Source organism: Prunus mume, linkage group LG5 (assembly GCF_029339155.1).
Source record: "Prunus mume cultivar Tortuosa linkage group LG5, ASM2933915v1, whole genome shotgun sequence".
Classification (NCBI taxonomy): domain Eukaryota; kingdom Viridiplantae; phylum Streptophyta; class Magnoliopsida; order Rosales; family Rosaceae; genus Prunus; species Prunus mume.
In genome coordinates, this window is record NC_142702.1 from 923,172 (window position 1) to 945,951 (window position 22,780).

General features: G+C 38.3%; 3 protein-coding genes, 1 long non-coding RNA gene and 1 pseudogene across 6 annotated transcripts in view; 2 read left to right on the top strand and 3 right to left on the bottom strand.

Moving 5' to 3' along the window:
* The window catches only part of LOC148916580 (putative disease resistance protein At3g14460), a 63,346-nt gene extending 47,575 nt beyond the window's left edge, over window positions 1-15,771 (bottom strand). Inside the window, exons 1-2 of one of the 3 annotated variants that reach the window (XM_089051900.1) lie at window positions 14,075-15,771; window positions 7,103-7,380 (exon numbers count right to left, since the gene is read on the bottom strand). In XM_089051900.1, coding sequence (XP_088908026.1) covers window positions 14,128-15,771 — 1,644 coding nt within the window. In that variant the 3' untranslated portion in view covers window positions 7,103-7,380; window positions 14,075-14,127. Of the gene's footprint in view, window positions 1-7,102; window positions 7,381-14,069 lie in introns of those variants that run through there. The other 2 variants (XM_089051899.1, XM_089051898.1) reach the window with 2 other exon arrangements.
* LOC103330905 (ubiquitin carboxyl-terminal hydrolase 8-like) overlaps window positions 1-22,780 on the bottom strand; it is a 48,114-nt gene that overhangs the window by 15,144 nt on the left and 10,190 nt on the right. The window lies entirely within an intron of this gene.
* LOC103328967 (uncharacterized) lies at window positions 5,283-6,657 on the top strand. The gene is made up of 3 exons (XR_513893.2): window positions 5,283-5,647; window positions 5,885-6,062; window positions 6,170-6,657. It is a non-coding gene; the product is annotated as an uncharacterized LOC103328967 (long non-coding RNA).
* Window positions 9,077-9,966, top strand: LOC148916582 (uncharacterized). Its single transcript, XM_089051620.1, has 2 exons — window positions 9,077-9,749; window positions 9,923-9,966. Exons 1-2 carry the CDS (start codon window positions 9,077-9,079, stop codon window positions 9,964-9,966), a joined length of 717 nt encoding a protein of 238 aa, XP_088907746.1.
* Window positions 15,816-18,012, bottom strand: LOC148916583 (putative disease resistance RPP13-like protein 1 pseudogene; annotated as a pseudogene).

Genomic DNA, 22,780 nt, shown 5'->3' on the forward strand with positions numbered 1-22,780 from the left:
TTTTCATCTTTTTTATTTTACAGTTAGGTCGGATCAATAACGCAAGGATAAACTTAGCAATTGTCCATGTTCTCTGTGTGTGTTTGTATGGTTTTACCCTCGTTGCCCATACTTTTCACATCAAACCAATAAATGGTATAGTACTCACGCTTGGAGTCATCTCATTTGTGCAAATATGTGTGAACACAAGGATAAACTTAGCAATTGTCTGTGTTCTTTGTGTGTTTTGGGGAACTTTATGGTTTTATCCTCATTTGCCCATACTTTTCTCATCAAACCAAGAAATGGTATTTGCTAGTATATAGATATTCATGCTTGAATCACACAAATTGCAAATTGCAGTTTGTAACTTTCTTCAAGCTAGCAAAGGTGCTCGAGCATCGTGGGCGTGGGCTAGCTTGCTAGAGGGCAGGAAAGTGATCATAAGGGGGTCTCAATGGCAGATCTTAAATGGAACCAGGGTAAGGCTATGGGTTGATAAATGGATTCCTGTGTCGCCAGATGGCTTACTACATCCTATAAATGATGAGATAGTGGACGAATATGCTTTAGTGTCTGAAATCATTAACCCCGTCACCAAAAGTTGGGATTTATCATCTCTCAATGGGAGAATCTCGGTTCAGGATGCTCGAAGGATAAAAGCCATGCCTGTCGGAGGAGGTAGTGAATCTGATCGTTTGATTTGGCCTTTTAGTGTGTCTGGCTGCTACTCTGTTAAATCTGGATATAACTTGATTCATCCTTGCCACAGTCCTTCTCAAAAGCTTTTGAAAGCCTCGGGCTCTCACTTTGTTTCTAAGAAGGTGTGGAAGCTCATTTGGTGTTCCCCTCTAACCCCAAAAATCAAAAACTTTTTGTGGCGTGCAGTCAAATGGTGTCTTCCTACAAGGGCTCTCCTTTTTCGTAGGCATTTGGGCTTATCCCCATTGTGCCCGGTCTGTGAAAATGAGCTGGAAACAATTGAGCATTTACTGTTTTTCTGTAATTGGACCGCAAGTGTCTGGTTTGGAAGTGTGCTATGCTATCGGGTTGATAGGCAAAGTATCACCACTATCGATGAGTGGCTGCTTGGAGTGATTAGTAAGTTGGACAAGGAAAATTTTAATTGGGTGTGGTTTCACATCAGCTTTTTATGCTGGAGTCTATGGAGAAGCAGGTGTGCCTTTGTTTTTGAAGGAAAAAATGTGTGCCCAAAACAAACAATTGCTTGGGGCAGAACTCTAGCAGTAGAGCTACTGGAGGTTGTCAAGCTACATAGGCATGGTGCGGAGGAACCTAGCTCGCGGGGGTCCGAATCTATTCAGAGGTGGCTCCCTCCCCCCCAAGCTACTCTTAAGCTAAATGTGGATACGTCCTGGGACAAGAAGACTTTATTCACAGGTCTTGGAGCGGTCATTCGTGATGAGCATGGTGCTTTTATTAGGGGAGCGGGAAAGTTTAGACTAGCCTCTTCTCCTATTGAAGCTGAAGCTTTTGCAGCTTTACATGGTCTGGAGGTCGCCTCAGATTTGGGTTGTATCCACCTTGAGTGTGAGTCTGATTCAAAGGAGCTGGTTCAAAGTGTTAGTGGTTGTTTTCAAAAAGGTAATTGGACAATCTACCCAATCCTTGCTGCTTTAAGGGAGAAGAGTAGACTGTTTGGCTCTTGCAACTGGAAGTGGATTCCAAGGAAAGCAAACAGAGCAGCGGATGCTGCAGCTTTAGAAGCGAAGAGGAAGATGTGCGATGAGGTCTGGATCAGTAGACCCCCATCCTCCCTGGTTTTCGTGCTCCATAACGATGGTCTTCCTTGTCCTCCACAAGTGTAATGTTTTTTTGTCTAGTTAGGATCTGACGCTTGTCTTCTGGGGTGGCGTCCTAGTGTGTTTTGTCCTAGCTGGAACTTAGTGTCTCTTTTTCTGGGTTGGCTGGTTTGGCCTGGAACTTTGCTTTGCTGTTGTTCTTTGGGTCGTTTGTTTGGCTGCTGTGTATGGTTTGTCCTTTCCCTTTCAATGAAAGTGTGTTTCGACCAAAAAAAAAAAAAAAAAAACTCCAAGTGCCAACAAGTAATCTTTATTAATTAATTTGTTACTTCATGTAAAATCAGCTATAGCAGCAGCTGTATATAATTGGGTTCACATTTTTGTCCCCATTTTCTCTGTATCCTCGTCGTCCCTTACCTAAAAATCTTGACATCTGTTCTCTCAGAAAAAAAAAAATATTGATATCTGTCCATTCACTTAACATCAATATTTCGTTTGTTTGTGGGGCAACTTCTGAAAACTTTTCCATGGCTTCACACGGGGATGCAATATAATATTGTGTAGGTACAACACAACACAATAGCTCTCATGGGGATGCAATATAATATGGAGTAGGTAAAACACAATAGTCTTTCGGTGGCCTCACATGGTGATGGGGTCGTCTGTATACGCAAAGTTGGACCCAAAAGCTTTTGAATAATAACGCAATTTCAAAAGGATCTAATTGCAGTGAACACAAGGATAAACGATTAATTCATTCTTCCACTCAAGCCTGTCCTCTACTCAAGTATTAATTAATTTGTTACTTTATGTAATCAGATACAGCAGCAAAGCCTCCGTCCTCTCCTGGCCTTCCAGCAAAGCCTCCAGATCCAGATCGATGCCCTTGGTTTCGATTTCACTTTATTTAAGTAGCAGACTTCTTCTATCCTATTTGCAAATTTACGTATTTGGTTTGTACAAATTTTCCAATTTCAATTGTATGCCTCCCTCTTGTAAACAATGGTGGATCCAAGAATTTTTCAGAGAACGGGCAATATTCGAAGAGGAATTCTAACAACCTTATCTCTAACCTTCTCCTTTGGACATTCTCCTTTTTTTGCTTGACATGTGTCATTCTCCTTACACTTAAAACGATGTTATTAATATATTATACAAGCTAACTTTTGTTTTCCAAGTTTACCCTTATTAAATTATTCAATTTATCCAAAAAAATTCCACAACTTTCTTACCATCTTATTAAAAAAAGGGACATTTCCTCTTAAAAGCATATATTTTCTTTTAAAAAAATAATTGACGTTAAAAAAGAATTAATAAGATGGTTTTCTAAGAAAACCTCAATATCTTCTTAAACTATCCCTAAATACATACCTAGCAGAAAATAAAAATAAAAAAACTCATCAACCTCACACCCCACACCCTGTGAGAACCTCTTTTTTTTTTTTTTTTTAAACTAGTCTCTCCACATGCACTTCCGCTCCTGCAAGAGGTTTTTTTTTAAAAGAAAATTTAAATTTATTTTAGAATTAGAAAAAGATAATGGGTAGTTTTGTCAAAAAGCATTACAATTTACAAAACCCAATCCCACATCCCCCACTCCCACGACTCCTTCTTCTCCTTCTCCTCTAAACAGTTGCTTGATGGTCTTTCTATCTCTTCATAATGTCCACGGTGGTAATGTAAGTTTATTTGGTTTTTCCTTACAATCCTAATGTTAGAGATCAAGTTAGGAGAGCATATTTGCAAAAAAGGTCCTTGTCAGCCTAGCGTCCATAATTTCCCTTACAAGCAATTTGGAAAAACATTAAGAAGATTTAATCCTGCTTGGTTTGATGATTTTTCTACTTTGTTGGAATATAGTATAGAAACAGATTCCGCATTTTGTCTTTGCTGCTACCTTTTTAAACCAAATATTGGAGGAGAACAAGCAGGTGCTAATTATTTCGTGGGTGAAGGTTTTTCTATTGGAAGAAGAAAGACATTGTGCATTAATGTATGAACTTTGTCTTTAAGTATGTTGTTGAAATTTCTACTCTTACTTTATTGTTTGGAGATGCCCCCAATGAATTTTTTTTTTTGGCTCCGTCCTTTGTTTGTAGGTACATATTATTGTTGAACTCCGAACATATATGTATGTTAATATATATTACTGCAATGTATGTACAAGTACATAAATTAATATGAAATATTAATGTGCAAAACTCGTTGAAATTCAAAATTTAGTTAAAAAAGAAGAAACAAAAGTTGGAATAGATGATTTGTTTGTTGTGTTGAAGCGTCAACCAACAATGAGTGTGTTAGATAAAAACTGTAAACCTCCAAACATAATTTCACCACCACTAATCAATTAATGGGGTTTTATTATTTTAGGTTCGACCCATTCGAGACGCAAGTCTCTTAATTACAATCCCTCACTACAAGGGAAAACCCTTTAATTCCATCATAAAGAAACAGAATGTATGTGTTTGGTTTTGCGGCTGCTCCCAAGTTCAACCTCAGGGTGCCTACGTATCCTTTGCAGGAATCAAGCCACTCGTAGTTCAAAGATTCGCAATGAATAGATGACTCATTGCAAAAAAAAGGGAATTTGACTGAATTTGATTGAGGGGTGTTTGAGTGAATTTAGCTGAATAAGTCAGGGATTCGATATGGAGTTGTGTTTGGGATGGTTGCATCTAGATTGAATCTCTAGATTGCCTACGTACCCTTTCAAAGGGATCAAACCAACGTAGTTCGGAATTGATTTGTGTGGAGATTTGATTGGTGAGAATTTGGTTGCGGTAACCAGTGATTCAAATTTGGTTGCGATTGCGTCTATTTGGGATGTTAGACTGCCTACGTACCCTTGATGGGATCAAACCGACGTAGTTCCAAAATGATTTTGTTGGTCTTTCAAAGAATGAATGACCCTTTGAAAGAATTTGTGTGTTTGAGAAATTTAAATTTGATCTCATTGAAATTTGCGGGGTAAATGACCCATGTGAAAATTTGGAATGGTTTTGTACCATCTTTTTATTGTTAATGTCCAAAGAAAATTAAAAGACATTTTAATGAGCCTATTAATTTACTCACATATGGTTTTAAGGATTTAAAAAATTAATCCATTAACCGCATAATTTATTTGGACCACCCATAAAACATTTTGGGCTTTTGAGAGTCAATGGGTAATTTGTTTTGTCAGCCCATCAATTTGTTTTCGGGCCTTGATATTTCCACGCCCATAAACAAATAATCCATGTCAGAAAAGCTTTGAGAATCAGTTGAATTTTGAAACCGATATCTATTCGGAGTAGTAGAGATTAATCCAAACTGAGTTACTCCCATCTTTATCTGGAATAGTTCAAATCAATCCAAACTGGACCAAATTATATATCTCTCTCTTGAGCTACTCATCTGTCACAATCACTACGGAGCTTTGGGTTTGAAACGCCAAAACCAAGGTAAATCCTTTCCTTTAGTCATGTCTATTAAACTACTAATTGATGGGTTTGTAGCCTATTAAACTACTAATTGAAAGTCTTGGAATTTTGAGAAGCCACGTCTGTTGTACAGAACTTTGTTTTGCTACTTTTTCCTTTCCTTTGTTTTTTGTGCTTTTCTTCTTCCTTGTCTTTTTTTGTTTCTTTTCATCTTCCTTGCTTGTTCACACACCCAGAGGCCAACTAGTTTTAAGTTTTGTTTATTGTTGCCAACAATACCACCAAAGCTTTCTCAACAAAGTGGCTGACGCCACTTTCCCCCTTTTTTTTTTACTCTTCTCCCCTTTTCTCTTTCGACAGGAGTCTTCATTCTTCTTTGTCATTTGCTTTTCGTCACTTTTCTTTTTCAGCTTCTGGGATTTCTTCAACTTTTTGGCTTATGTTACTTTTGAATTCTTCAGCAACAGCAACACAGGAGGCTTCTTGGTGAGCCATTTACTTTTTGCCCGAAACACTAATTTGGGGTCTGGCCTTTGGTGTTGAGAGAAGAAAAATCAGCTCTTTTTTTAGAATCTTGCTTGTGATTTTGTTTTCATAATTTCCTTGAAGACTTAACTGCATTTTTTTTGGGTCCAAAGACAATTTTGAATTCTCTGATTCTCTCTCGTCTCTTGGCAACAAGGGTCTGATGCTTCGGTGCATTTTTTCTTCACTTGATTGCAGACTGAAATCTTTAAGGAAGGGCTATCATACCGCCAGTAACAGAGTGAGAACCCTTTATGGTTTTGTTTGCAATTTGCTGCAGAGGAGTGCTGGCTTAGTAATTTTCGTGTCTGGCTTGGGATTTTTCTTTGTTGGCAAACTTTGAAGCACAGAACGTGGGTGTGAATCATCAGCTTTTGTAAGCTTTCTGTCACTCAGTAATTTCTGCATCTCCTTTAATATATTTTCTTCTGTTTATGCCAATCTGTGAGACTAAAACAAGATTGTTGATTTCTCCATTTGCAGCACGCTTTGCCATCTTTTTGTCTTCCAATTTGCAGACTTGGAATTTCGTTGTGCTGAAGGTGGGTTGGGCACAAAGCAGTTGGGATTTTGATGTTTTCTGTTTTTGGTACTCAAGAACACTCGCAAGGTCTTCTTTGAGTACCACAATGTGCCTATGGACACTCTCAAGGTGATCACAGCACTTAGTACAGTGGGGTTCTTGCAGAAGCCCATCTGTAATTCACAACAGAGAGGTCCTTGTGAGAGCTCTCTTTGTGTAAGTAGCACAATTATTGCCAATTTGGGAGGATTTGTTCACATTTTTCCACTGCTGAGGTCTCTGTTGATATGATACACTTCTTGATATCAAACATGGAGGAAGTTCAGGCTTCTGTACAATGGCCTCACATACATATTTTTTTTGCCTGCAAGTCAGTTGTACATAAAAGGATACTCAGATGAATTTGTTTATACCTTCTCAATGGTATTGTGACAGAGCTTCGTATCTCGTTTGCTTGCTTCTATTCTTTTGATTTCTGCAGCAGTTCGGTGTCTTTTCCTCCTTCCCCTCTCGCTTGCCTCCTTTGGTCCCTTTTTATAGACCCAGAGGAACTAACAGAGTGGGATCAATTAAGGCCTCACGTACTGTGTGGGTGGGAGTAACTTCCCATTACAGTCACCCCCTCAACCCCCTCAACTCCCCACTTCACGTACATGAAACTGTTTCTGCTTTCAATATATATTAATATTTCCTTGTAAAAATATCAATATTAATTCATTTGGGCCTAAACCAATTTACCAACAAGTCCACAAAACCATTTAGCTATGAGCCCAACTTCTTTAAACTTGGGCTAGCATTTAATTTGCTGTCAATGAAATTTTTTATTTCAACAGAGTGAAAAATAAACAACAACTAGCAAGAGATAAAAGAAAACACCAACAAAAACACCAAGATTTATGCTGGTTCAGTAATGCCTACATCCATTTTGGAGAGGACGGAGTATATAATCAAATGAGAGAATACAATAATGTTTAACATTCAGAAAACTCAAGCCCCACCCAAACATACCCAAGCTCACATACTCAAGAATACAAAGGGAATACAAATTGAGTACAATTTGAACAATGGAAAAATTCACCAACGGCAGCCACAATTCTTCTGCTGTACAACTCTGATTTTTCCTTCTTCCTGACTTCTCTCTCTCAATCTACATCTACTGGAGCAAATGGAGCTGCAATATATAACCAGAGATTGTCAAGACAATATTATTATAAGTTAATATAATAATCAAAATGGCTCACGCAGAAATCAAAACATAATGTAAACAATTCCATTGGTTAACTTATCATCCAATATCACAAAGTGATAGTCATCATGTAGTTGTCGGCAAGTGCTCCATTCAATAATTATGATAGCAGCCCGCTTACCATGCAATGACAAGCCACTAGTCATGATAGTAAACAAAATCACCGAAAGTGATTTCCATTTTGACTACTAATTGAGCCACTAATCAACAATCTCCACTTCGGTATAGAAATATGGGATAAAAATATAATAAGTGTAGTATTACTCGACCAGCAAATTCCAATTTTGAATAATACACAATTTCAAAAGGAAGACACGCTCATGAAACTCTGCAGTTAATTCAAAGAGAAATAGAACAAAACACAAAAAGAGATACAGATGTCATAATTTGATTGGTTTTGGTTGGGATACTTATCTGAGATGCTAACCTGGCATCCCTTTGTTAGAGTAGGATTGTGACACTTGGCATAAGATTAGAAGATGTGATAGTTAGTTAGTTAAGATGGCTGTGTATAAGTAGTGTATTCTGATTTTACCTATTCATTAAGAAAGGAAGTTCATTTTTCTGTGCTCTCTCTCTCTCTATTCCAGATATCTCATTCTCTCTCTCTAGAAATTGTTCTTCATAGTTCTTCTTTTGATATTGGTTAACATGGTATCATCGCCATTACCGCTCACGCAGATTCTTCGATCCGGCTTCTTGCTTCCGCTATCTCTGTCTTCGATTTGATCTTCGGCTACCTCTAATCTCTTTGTTTCTTGCTTCTTCACGATTTCTGTGTCTTCTCGACTAATCGTAATTTCTAGGGTTTGTTGATTCGATCTCAAAGCGTGATTGCTTCTTCGTCTCCTCTCTTGGCATTGTGCCGCTCAAGTGTTTGTGATAAGTTCGTAGTGAATTGCTTCGTTCTGTACTGCAACAATGGTGACTGCTGCACAACTTCAGATTTTGCAATCTCCGATCACGGCTCTTATTTCTACAATTTCAACGTCTGTGAACGTGAAATTGGATGACTCGAACTATCTGAATTGGCATTTTCAGATGCAATTGTTGCTGGAGAGCAATGGAATCATCGGTTTTGTTGATGGCTCTCGTCCTTGCCCTCCTACTGTTGCCTCTGGAGAATCTGTATAAACTCTCCTGACACTTCCTCTGCTGTTGATTGTGATGCTGTGTTGATATGGAAATTGCATGATAGGGCTGTTATGCAACTTCTTACTGCAACCTTGTCTCCAGTGGCTCTGTCTTGTGCGATTGGTAGTAATAGCTCTAGAGATCTTTGGGTTCGTTTAAAAGAACAATTTTCCACTGTGTCAAGGACTAGCATTTTTCAAATGAAGTCTAATTTGCAGAATATTCGAAAAGGATCTGATACTATAGGTCAATATCTTCTCAAAATAAAAGAGGCTAGAGATTATTTGGCAGCTGCAGGGGTATATTTTGCTGATGAGGATATTGTGATTCTAGCCTTGAATGGCCTCCCTCCTGAATATAATACATTTCGCTGTGTGGTTCGGGGTAGAGAGAGTGTTATTACACTGAAAGAGTTTCGCTCTCGCCATACTTGCCGAAGAGCATATTGTGGAGAACCTCACCTGTTGCCCCATCATATCTGATCGCTATGGCTGCCACTTGGCCTACTGCCTCATCTGCGTCATCTTTTCCGCAGTCTCATGGAACTCCTGGTCAGTCCTCGTATGTTAATGGTGGTCATAAAAATTTTCATAGCAACAAGGGAAAGGGCAGGTTTAATCAAGGTCAACGACCGTTTAATCCGAGACCACAGTTTTATACTCAAACCCATGTGTTGCCCACACCAACTCCAGGTGTTCTTGGTCAATTTCCCACTTCTCAGTATACATCTCCATCAGCCCCACCTGTTCCTACTTGTCAATTGTGCAACAGTGAAGGTCACACTGCTCCATTCTGTGGGTCTAATCCTCATGCGAGGTCCAAGTGTCATATTTGTGGTAAAACAAATCACACCACATGGTACTGCTTTTATAATGATAACGGTCCGAACTTTATTGGTGCTGGAGGTTTTTCCCATGCTCCTCGGATGCCTTCTTCCTCACTTGGATATTCTTCAGCTCAATCTCATCACTCTCAACAATCCCCAATGCAAGCTATGCATACTGTTATGCAACCATCTCAGCCACCCTCATCTCAGGGTCTACCTCAAGTATGGCTTACTGATTCTGGGGCAACCAATCACATGACTGCAGACTTATCCACTTTATCTTTGGCTACACCTTATCCTACAAATGAAACAGTTCAAACTGCTAATGGTGAAGGTTTGTCGGTATCATGTGTTGGTAACTCTGCTATTCCTACACGAGTCAAGCCAATCAACTTGAATTCAGTTCTATATGTTCCAAAGTTGACTCAAAATTTGTTGTCTGTGCATCGGCTTTGTTTGGACAACAATTGTTGGTTAATTTTTGATGCTTTTTGTTTTTGGATTCAGGACAAAGCCACAGGGAGGATTCTTTACAAAGGGCTGTGCCGTAATGGACTTTATCCCATTCCTCTTGCATCTTCTCATTCTGTTCTCACAACCACCAAACTTCAACCTCGAGCATATCTTGGTCAGCTAGTCCTCTCTTCTACTTGGCATCATAGACTAGGTCATCCTACAAATAAAATTGTTACATTGATGTTACAAAAGGCACATGTACAATGTAAACCCATTTCTTCAGCTGTCATGTGTCATAGTTGTCTTCAGGGCAAGTTTTGTAAACTTCCCTTTTCCCACAGTGTCCACAAGTCTGTCAAACCTTTTCATATCATCCATAGTGACCTTTGGGGTCCCTCTCCTTGTATTTCTGTTGATGGATACAGGTATTATGTGATTTTTGTGGATGAATGTACACGGTATTGTTGGCTTTTTCCCCTAATCAATAAAAGTGACGTGTATTCTGTATTTGTTACCTTCTACAAATATGTTCAAACTCAATTTTCAACTTCCATTCAGATTCTTCAGAGTGATGGGGGGGGAGAGTATGTTAGCAAACAGTTTCAAGCTTTTCTTGCTGATAAGGGTATCATTCATCAAAAGTCATGTCCATACACACCTGAACAAAATGGGCTCGCTGAACGAAAACATAGACATTTTATCGAGACTACCATCACCTTATTACAACATGCCACCCTGCCATCTTCTTTTTGGACTTATGCTGTCCAAACTGCATCCTACTTGATTAATAGAATGCCTACATCCATCTTACATGATAAATCTCCCTTTGAAGTTTTGTTTGGAAATGTTCCAGCCATTTCTCATCTACGAATATTTGGTTGTGCCTGTTATCCCTTGTTAAAACCTTATCTTACCCACAAACTTCAACCAAAAACCATTAAGTGTGTCTTTTTGGGATATGCTTCTCAGTATAAAGGCTATATCTGTTATGATGTGTCTGGGAAACGTATATATATATCTAGACATGTTGTTTTTGATGAACATGATTTTCCATATGCCGACTTAGTGCCCCATTCAAAGGTTATTTTTCAATCTCTTCCTCTGCCACGTCCATCTCCTCCTTTACCTGTTGTCACTACTAACAATCTTATTGCATTGCCTACCTCTCATGACACTACTGCATCAGATGCTTTCATTTCACCTCGCAATACTCCTGCTCCATCCTTTTTACCATCACCTCTGTCCATTACTGGTGCATCTCCATCTTTATCATCAATCCCTGTGGTACCCGAGTCCAATCTGGAGCTCTGCCAACTGACACTTTACCATTGGCTGATTCTTTTCAACCTGACTCCATGCAAATAGTTCTTGAGGTTCCTCATATGAATCTGCATCCCATGCAAACTCGAAGTAAAAGTGGCATTGTGAAGAAGAAGGTTTTTCTAACAACTCTACAGGAGTCTGGGGGTGTTGATTTATCCTTAGTTGAGCCTGCCACTTACAAGTCAGCTTTAAAAGTGCCCGTTTGGTTGACTGCTATGCAAGAGGAAGTCGATGCTCTTCATTCTCAGGGGACCTGGAGTTTGGTGCCATTACCTCCTGACAAGAATCTGGTGGGATGTAAGTGGATTTTTAAGATTAAAAAACATGCAGATGGGTCTATTGCACGACATAAGGCGCGATTGGTTGCTAAAGGGTTCATCAAGAACCAGGTCAAGATTATGGGGAAACTTTCAGTCCTGTCGTTAAACCAACTACAGTGCGGATTGTCTTAGCTCTTGCTGCCCATTTTGGTTGGCCGTTACGCCAACTCGATGTCAAGAATGCTTTTTTGCATGGTATTCTCCAAGAAGAGGTGTACATGGCTCAACCTCCTGGATTTGGGGATTCTCATCATCCAACTTTGGTTTGCAAACTTCATAAATCTTTATATGGGTTAAAACAGGCTCCCCGAGCCTGGAATGACAGGTTCACTTTCTTTTTACCTACATTGGGGTTTCAACATACATACTCTGACTCCTCTCTATTTGTGAAACAAGTGGATTCTTGTATTGTCATCTTATTGGTATATGTGGATGATATCATCATTACTGGCAGTGCTCTCAGTGAAATTCACAAGGTTATTCATTCTCTCACAGTTGAGTTTGAGCTCAAAGACTTAGGAGATTTGCATTATTTTTTGGGAATCCAAATTTCTCGTACCGACTCTGGATTGTTTTTGTCACAGTCTAAGTATGTCCAAGATCTCCTTGTCAAAACTGAAATGACTGAAGCCAAAGCGTGTGATACTCCTTGCCTTCCTTATCACCGATTGCTCAAAGATGATGGTCAGCCTTATGGGAACCCCACCTTGTATCGCAAAGATTGTCGAGCTTTGCAAGATTCGACTTTCACCCGACCGATATTGCATTTTCTGTGCATCAGGTTTGTCAATTTATGCAAAATCCAATGGTGTCACATTTCACAGCCGTCAAGCGGATTCTTCGGTACTTGAAGGGTACACTGCACTTCGGCCTTAGCTATACTCGGGAAACTTGAACTTAACAAAGATTTAGTGATCTTGGATGGCGAGAGATCCAAATGATCGCGGTCCACTCTTGGTTTGGTTGTGTTTCTTGGTTCCAATCCTGTGTCTTGGTCCTCTAAGAAGCAACAGATCGTTTTCGATCTTCCACCGAGGCGAATATCGTGCTTTGTCAACTACTTGCAGAACTTGACCGCTCAAACAATTCGGTGTTTTTGCGTGTTCCCATTGCTCAAAGCAACCGGTGCTTTTTTGTGATAACCTATCCGCAATTGCTTTATCCTTCAATCCCGTTCTGCATCAGAGGACCAAACATATTGAGATCGATGTTCATTTTGTTCGGGAACGGGTGGCCAAACAACAGCTCTTTGTGCAGTTTGTGTCTTCCAGAGAGCAATTTGCTGATATATTCACCAAAGGCTTAAGTGCTCCTCTCTTCCATACTCATTGTCACAATCTCATGCTTGGTTTATCCCAGCGTGAGATTGAGGGGGGATGTTAGAGTAGGATTGTGACACTTGGCATAAGATTAGAAGATGTGATAGTTAGTTAGTTAAGATGGCTGTGTATAAGTAGTGTATTCTGATTTTACCTATTCATTAAGAAAGGAAGTTCATTTTTCTGTGCTCTCTCTCTCTCTATTCCAGATATCTCATTCTCTCTCTCTAGAAATTGTTCTTCATAGTTCTTCTTTTGATATTGGTTAACACCCTTGTCTATTTTTCGGATCGAAGGCATCCCTTGTTGTTAGTACATGGGAAGAGGGATAGGTGGAGAAGTTGCTAGCTGTGGAATTTATTTATTTATTTTCATTTCTCTTTTCAACAAGAAACAAGGAAAACTTAAAACACCCAGCATAAAATGAAAAGGAAATATATCAAATTTAGCTGTAGGATTTTCGTTTTTCATTCCAATTTTGTATAATGACGCAATGTAAGCGGTGAACAGTATATTTTATCATCTTTTTATATTTTTCAATTGGGTCGGATCAATAAAATAAGGATACAAGATAAACTTAGCAATTGTCCGTGTTCTTTTTGTGTGTGATTTCATGCTTTTTCGTTGAATGTGACTTTATGTTGGGAGTCATCTCATTTGTGCAAATATTCTAAACTAGAATAACCAAAGAAATAAAGACGTTGCCTCATAAAGGCATAGATTTTAGGGACATGTACCAAATTAGTAATAGAGCATTCTAAAACAAAGTCTTGAACAAAAATATATGAAAAAGATTGGATCATATATAATGTTATAGTTCACTCCAATTTATAATGTTTTAATCCCGTAATTACATTTAAATAGTCATATCTATGACAAAACATCCGTTTAATGACTACAAAGGCCTAGTTTATTATACTTTTTTGTTGTTGTTAAAGTACTGTCATAAGGATCATGGGCGGAACCACACTAAAGGCTACAATGGGCTGTAGCCTAGTGTATTTTTTAAGAAAAAAAAAATATAACCTATATATTTAACTTATTTTCAATATAATTTGTGACCAGCAACCATAATTTACTGAGCAACAAAATAACAAAAAGCGTGAAATTATTAGGAATTTGGGCAATGTCCAACATGTATTTGGGTTTTTGGAAGAGAAATAGAATATGTGTTTTGGTTTTTGTATTCAATTAGAAGAAGAGAAGCAGTTTTTTAAAGTAAGAGAAGGCACATACCTCACCTGACTTTGATTTGAGAGTTGAGGGTTGAGAGTGAAATATGGAATAGCTCATATTATATGATCACTTCGTTGCCTATCTCGATGCAAGGAATGTGAGATATCTTGGCCCAATCTTGTCCCGTCTTATTATTATACCTTCCCTCCAGAGCAGGACATCCGTGGATCTTTAGCCTTTGAAGAGATGGCGGCAAACCGTCTTCTGGCAAGCATCGGAGACTGTCACACCAAATAATACTCAGAGAAGTGAGGTGTTGAAGTTCCTCTCGTGGCAGGAATTCCAGACTTGGACACAATGCAATTTCTAGCTCTTGAAGAGAAGTGAGGTGTCCAAGACCCTTTCCGTCCAAAGATTTCAGAGTTGATAGAGAATAGATGATGAGAGTGTGAAGAGTGGTAGGGAGCAGCTGTTCCTTGAGCAACGTCTCCATGACACTGTCATTTCCACTGATATGAAATTGTTCAAGGGAGACAAGTGCTTGCAAACCCCAGTACTCTCCCACTGATGAAGCCCTCAGTCTCTTACAATTCCGAATGTAAAAATATCGGAGGTTGGGAGGCAAACCCCCATCTTCTGCAAATGACTCCAGATTCGGAAGATTCGAAATCGACAAAGATCGAAGGGCTGTGAGGGTGTGAAGGCGTTCGAGGAATTTCAAATTCGCGCATCCCTGGACAAAAAAGTAACTGAGATGGCTGAGATTCTCATCAACGGAAAGGGATTCCAGATTCTCACAATCCCAAATTTGAAGCGTCGTCAATTTGGGAAAACTGCCCAACGGGAAGGACCTCATTGAATCACAGCTCTCTATTATACGCAAAGAGTCAAGCGATGTTAATTTGGCCAACATCTCATGAGGTAGGAATTCTAATCTCCTACAATGGCATATAGTAAGTGATGTCAATGTAGTGGGTAGGCCATCTTTAGGGAAAGACCACAGCGTTGGACAATTCCGAAGAGTCAAACTTTGAAGACGATTGCAGTTGGGCAAGCACTGTACGTCAACAACATTTTCAATCTCAAGTCGGGACAGGAGCTTTGTCTCTAATAATGATAACAGAGTTTGGCATCCACCACTTATATCCAATTCTTCAAGAGATTTATAGTTAAGACTATTGGTAGTTGTGGTAGTGGCCCTTCCATCATGTAAAACGTCACACCCATACACCGTAAGCTTCTTCAAGCAAGGCAACTCACAAGGCAAACTTCCTCTCAGCTTCCGACACTTGTTTAGAATCAGCTCCCGGAGATGAGGAAAGTCTGGACCATATTCACCTCCACTTGCACTTCCACTTGGAACCCATTCCTCCCACTCTGGCATCTCCCTAAACTCCAGCTTCTCCAGAGATTGAAATGGCTGAGTCAGATTAGCTCCATTTCTGCCATAGAATTCAACGCCAATCGTCTGCACAAACTTCATTCTTTCTATACAGAGTTCTTTGAGTGCCGGTAGCCACCCAACTGGTGGGAGCGACCAACAATAACTACAGTCACTGAGATGCATGACTTGTATGTTAGAAAAAGATGAGTCTCCTAACCAATTCGGAAAATTGGTTCCACCATAGAATCTGATGGTTAATTTCTCCAAATTCACACAAGGCTGGAGCTTGTCGAGTACATCTTTCTCCTTTCGGGAATCATCAGCATCCTTCGCACCCCATGAAAACTCTAACTCCTTGAGATCTTTCTTGTGCTTCATATTGGCGTGCAGTGCATCCCTCGCATCAACTACATTTTGTAGCTTCAAAATTGATAGTTTTCCTCAAAGTTGCGGGAACTCCCTCAGTTCTCTTATGCCTGACCCAGTAGATTTGCCCACAACAAATGCAGTCAATGTTCTCAAACTTTTCAGTCTACCCATTTGCACCGGCATCTCTTCAATTTTAGTTCCACTGACATCAAGATGATGCAAATTAGTCAACTCCTTCATGCCTGCAGGCAATTCATTAAGAGAACTACAACCGCCCAATGTCAATTTCTGTAAATTAATCAATTTTCTAATGTCTGCAGGCAATTCAAGGAGTGAGGAACAATTTGACAATAATAATGTCTGCAAGTTGTAGAGATTGCAAAGTACCCCAGGTAACATTTCAATTGCGGTGTGGGAAAGATCCAAGTAGCGCAAGTGAATGAGGTTTGCAATAGAATCAGGTAACACAGTGACATTTTGATAACATGACAATGATAACACCCGTAAACATCTTAGTGAGGGCAACAAATCTTGTAGAACTTTTTTACTTACAGAACATCTTTCATAAGATCTATATGGATTCAAAGAGGTAGGTAGGAAGGTCCGCAAACATTTAGCCTCATATAATGGTTCAAATCTTGGAGCAGCATCAAATCCTCCCCTAGCATATGACAAATGACGAGCTCTTTTAACTTCACGGGATACCCCATCTTCGAGCCTAAGGCAAAACCCCTGAGACATGAATATAGCCAAGTCATTAATGAGATCATGCATAATGAAGCTGAATTTCCCTGACTTTTGAAGCAACGATCGTGATAACAGCTCATCGAAGTATGTTCTAGCCACTGATTCCATAATCTTCCCATTATCAACTTGTGTAACTATGCCTTCTGCCATCCATAATTGAACTACATCTTCCTTTTCAAACTCATAATCCTTTGGAAAAATTGAACAATAAACAAAGCATCGTTTTAATTGGGAGGAGAGATAATGGTAACTCAACGCAAGAGCCGGAAGAATGTCACTTTTATCATAGGGTAGCTCCCAAATACCGCTATTTAGTATTGTATTCCATTCCTCTGAATCTATATTGCAACGTAACAAACCCCCAAGTGTTTCTGCAGCTAAAGGCAACCCATTGCACTTGCGTGCAATTTTCTTGCCAATTTCTTCCAAGTTCGGAGCACTGCAATTTTCATTTCCAAATACATGTTTTGCAAGTAAGAACCAGCAATCTTCGTGCGACAAGGGTTCCAAGTGATGAACATGAACACTTTGCAGGACAGATACTACATGTTGGCTACGTGTTGTTACAATGACTTTACTTCCCCTTGCCCCAGAAGTAAAAGGAGTTTGGAGGCGTTTCCAATCGCCATATTTCTCATTCCATAGGTCATCCAACACAAATAAGAATTTCTTTCCCTGGAGTTGTTCTCTTAATTCAACTTGAAGCAAATTTAGATCTGTCTTATCAGAAGACTTTGAAGTGACTGACTCTAGAAGAGTTTTAGTTATCCTATTAGAATCATAGTCTTCCGAAACACAAACCCAAGCGTGAAGTGGAAAATGTTCTTTCGCCTTATCGTCGTTGTAAAGCAGTCGGGCAAGGGTTGTCTTGCCAACCCCACCCATTCCAACAATGGTGAGGACAGACACATCATCCTTGCTTGCATCATCAGATAACAAAATTTGCAATAGATTTTCTTTGACTTCATCTCTACCATAGACACAAGGTTCATGAACCAAGGAAGTTGTTGTTCTTTGTGAAACCTTCCTCCCAGCACCTTCTGTCAAACCAAGAGCACTTTTCTCTTGTACAAATTGTTCTAATCTTTCTAATAAATCTTTCATCTCAACATTCATGCGTTGATAAAAATCACGTTCTTTCATCTCAACATTCATGCGTCGATAAAAATCACGTACCTTCTTGGTTAAATTGTGGGTTTGACCTTCACCTTCTTCCAGCTTGCATCGCAAAGCTTCAGTGTCGATCTCATCCAGTAAGTCCTCCGCAGCCAAGACATTATGTCTGAGATTGTCAAGCCAGTCTCTCACTAAAGGTTCCTCAATTTGCTTCTCCTCTGCATCATTAAGCACTACGGACAAAGTCAACAGCGTCGTCAGCAGCTTGTTGAGGAGTCGTTCATCGAGCTTTTTCTGCCGAAATAAGTCGGTGAACTCAGGCGAAGCAATTTTGTCACACAACGTCTGGATAGTAGCAGAGATGAGGGCCTCTCCGATCAAAGCCATATCCTTCTCTTCTCTGCAAGGGATTTGGATGAAGTAATATTCCAAGGTTTGCAAATAGCTAGCACAACTTGGAAACACAGGGTAAACGAAGTATGAAAGCTGTTAGAGATAAACGCAGGGCAGCCTCACATGTTAGAGATTATATATATCAAGAATGACCAGCAAATTCCAATTTTGAATAACGACACAACTTTAAAAGGAGGACTTAATCTGAGATGGTGACCTTACAATGGCATCCCTAGTTGCGAAGAAGGGAAGGTGGAGAAGTTGCCAGCTGTGGGAATTATTATTTTTTTTTTCAATTTTCTTTTCAAAAAGAAACAAGGATAAAACTTAATTAACGGCACCCAGCCATAAAATGAAAAAGAAAAAAAAAAGGAAATATATCAAATTAAGCCAATTGGTTTTTTTTTTAAATACATGTGATAGTCTAAATTTTAAGGGTAAAAGGGGTTTCACACTCTACAAAAGTGTCATCAAGTTCAAATATGAAACCACTAGTTTATGAATAAGGACTTTTCCACTCGACTAAACCCTGTTGGCCAAGTTTAGTCAATTTATTTGTTAGAATATCAGAATGTATAAATATAAAATGCTTTCACAAATCAAATGTTATTGTGAAAGCAAATACAAATGACTCTATACATAGCTTCGTTTTGAAATATCATATTTCGTTTTGGAAACACTTCTGTAGCCTCACATGGGGATGTGGGGTCGTATATGCAAAATAATATTGGTTTAGCTTCACACTCACACAATAGCTTTTGAGAAATTGCCGGTGGACTTCTTCAAAGTGTTTTGAACGTGATAGTAAACTAGCAGTATTATTACCCTAGACTGGAACATTATAGCCATTAATCAATGTGACAGTAAATAGTAGTGTTAATATCCTAAACTGGAACATTACTCGCCCTTAATCAAAATGACATCAATAGCAGTGTTAATACCCTAGACTGTAACATTACCGTCATTAATCAACGTGACACTAAACTAGCAATGTTATTACCCTAGAATGGAACATTACATCCATTAATTAACATAACAGTAAATAACAGTGTTAATACCATAGACTGGAAAATTATAGTCATTAATCAATGTGACAGTCAACTAGCAATGTTATTATCTTAAACTGAAACATTACAGCCATTAATCAATGTGACAGTAAGGTGTGGTTTTTAAATGTTTTACCTTTAAACCCTTTTCTGCTTCAAATTCTTCAGCCTTTTGTGTCTTCTCTTTATTTTTCGTGATTTTGTAGGTGGTGGTTAGTGGAAGGTGTGGTGGTGTTTTTTGAAAAAAAATATAAAATAAAGGTTTTCGAGACGTTTTCTTTGTAATGAATTGTTTCGGTTTTTTTATTTTATAAAATTGGACTGGGCTTGTTTTCGGTGTTTTTTTTGTTGAGTTTTTTGTGTTGGGGTTCTTTCAGTGGCAGTCACGTAATTTATACGAACTTCAACACCAATTTCTTATATAATAAATCGGTTTTGAGTGTGTTTCTAAAGTGCATTCCATGTGTTATTTATTTATTTTATAATTTCAGCCCCTATTTTGAGTATATTAATAAAGACCCCTTTAAAAAATTATTCCAAGAAAAATGTCTTATGCACAATTCATTTTCAATAGATCAAACTTATTTTCCAAAAAAAACAAAAAAGATCAAACTTTACCACCCTACAGAAGAGAAAATAGGGCTACAACAAGAAATTAATGTAAAGGATAAAACTATACTGAAAATTTATCTACTCAATATTTTTGTCCAGAAAAACAAGATACACAAATTTATGAATTTCCTTTCTTAAGTCCACCATTTCATAAAAGTATAATGTTATGAACACAAGAAACTAATATTTTAATCACGAACCAAACAATTTATACTAGAAACTAATTTTTTTTATACTAGAAACTCAATCCGAATGTAAATCATTCCATCCGAAGGGACCATAATTTGTTACAACAGAAGCGTATAGTGCTACCATAATTAATGACATCAGAATACTGTTTGATAACAAAGTTAAATTCCTCTAAACGAAAAAATGTGTACAATTTGAAGGGATCACAAATTCCATTTACAGACTTGGCGTTGCCATAGAAGTTGGATCTTTGGAGACTGCCAGAGATCTTGGTGATTCATTTGAAGCTGTTCTCAGAGTTGGCTTTGCACTTTGTTGCAAAATTTCACTGTGGGGTTCATTTAATGTCTCTCATACTTAATGAAAAATTACTAAAATTGTCCTCATACCATCAAGGCACTGCAAGCCATACTGAAGTTGATCTAGTTAATCTAGTATCTGTAAAATTGGAGGCTTATTTTCCCTTTCTTGTAATTTGGTATGATTTGATGCATAGGTTAACTTATGTTGCTTCATACTGAAGTTCAACTGTTTTTTTTTCCCTGGTGCAGCATGGGGCTGATCGGTGGTATGACTTTGATGATAGCCATGTTAACCCTATCAGCCAGGATAAGATAAAGTCTTCAGCTGCTTATGTTCTTTTCTACAGAAGAGTAATAGAAGTGTGACGTCAGAGTTGAGATGCATCTTTGGAAGCCCTTTTATCGCGGTGAGTGAATTTTTCAAATCAGTCCTAGGACTGTAACCTCAAAGTTTCATTCTTTTAGTCTTCAGCATTCTTTATTTCGGATTGAGAGTTTCCGTCGTGAATGAAAATGGGGGAAATTTAGAAAGACTGACGGTACCGACCTATATAGAGGAGGTGCTTAGAGGATTGTAACATAGTGACAAATGACAAAAAGAGGGACCTAGGATACTATATAGAGTTATAACCATTTGATGAAGAGAATTGAACTCCCTGGATTAGAGAGATTTCTTAAGTGATCTGCTCTATGAAAGTGTAATTGTTTTTACTGGGATTAGATATTTGATGGGCAATTCATTAATTTGTAACTTTGTATTAGCATTTTGGCGATCTTTATTTTTCGACGCTCAGTAATATTTTTAGCTTTTGAGCTTGGCTTCTTTCTCATTCATCTTGTAAATATGATCTGCTGGGTGCGGTACTGCCAATGACCTTGGGGTCGTGTGTACTTCTTCCCTTTGGTCATATGGAACTTCCTCTCCAGTCTTAATTATAATTTTTTTGGTGTATTTTTTTATTGGTTGGTGATGAAATAGGGTTTGGTTTGGACAACTGTCTGAGCCCTGATATCTAATGAAATTTATTGTAATCTTTTTCATCTATAATTTAGTGAAAGCTGATTTTGTTTACTAGAATGCTGCATCTTGTCTAATTTCTGTTATTATATATGCCATAAACTGGCATGGGATGTTCTGATGCTAGCCTTTTTCACCACTCAAATTTGTTTGCTTCTGTTATCTAAAGATGAAAAAAAAGGGAATGAGAAAATCGAGATGATGGATGTGAAGGTGAGAGGAGAAAATATATACAATAAAAAATTAAAAGCTAAAATATAAAAACAATTTTAGTTATTTATATTTTAGTTTATATTCATGTATGATTTTTTTTTTTTTTTTTTATCATCTCTCTTATTCTTTCATATTCCCTCTTTTTTCTTTAATTAAATTTTTTTTTGAAAGTATAGAAGAAAAGAAAAGTACCAACCAAGAAGGCCTTCAATATAATATAAAATTCTAGTAATATTTAGTGAAAAAAAAAACAAATTATTAACAATTGTTGAAGAAGCTTAAACATCTCACACGCGCATACCTTTAACTCGAACCCAAGATTACGGATGGGCAATGGAAACTACATGGCCATCCACATCCGGCGCTGCTGCCGCCACTATTAAATTCCTACACCTAAGAGGGTGCCCATTGGCTCATCCTTACCCAAGACACTAGAAGTCGATGGTTTATCATTGCAACAAAAAAAAAAACAGTAATTTAAATAATGAGAAATCTGATTTGGGCCCAATTAGTTAGAACAACTTGCCAAAATCTAATTTGTGTTAATTGGACTTGATAAAGAGAACATGATTGTACATAATATATATTGAGAGCTGTCTTTGAGGAATTCCTCAAATAAGTATTTGAGAGGTCCTATAATTATTTGAATTCGATATCATTTGACCATTCAATTGAATTATTGAAATTTTAGTATTTTCTTGAAATACCGTGTTTATTGATTTTATAGGACACAATTGGATGTCGAAACGATTTTCGATTTATCTAATTTTTTGTAAGGATGATCTATGAATGTAGAGTTAAAGTTTGGATCATTGAAATTTTTTTTGTAGGAGACCCTAAATAGTGTCTCTCAAATAAAATTATTTGAGGAATCCTTCAATAGAAGAGTACTATATTTTTGTTGTCATTCGATAGGGAGGAGAATGAGGGAGTATTATATTGGGTCGCCTCAAAACTATATTCTACATGAGTCGAACTTGGGTGCACTTGGGGAGAAGGGGGAGAATTTGGCCCACTTTTCCATTGTGGTGTCAACCTAGAGGTGTCAAACGGGCCGTGCCGTGCCGGTCCATCCCATTTAAACTCGTACTTTTAAAGTTTTCGTGTCGGGCCGGACCGCCCATTTAATTTATCGGGCAGTACCGTGCCGGCCCATTTAGTAAAATTATTGATCCCGGCCCGGCCCAAAGCCCATATCCATATTGAAACAGGCCGGGCCGGGCTTGTGCCGTGCCGTGCTCGTGCCACACTAGGGCCCAAGAACCAATCCATTTAATTTGAATTTTTTTCACTTCATTTTTTTTTCACTAGATAATTCAAATTATAAACATTAAAAATATAATTAGAGGTAAGAAATGATGAACTATTTGAAAACATTAATC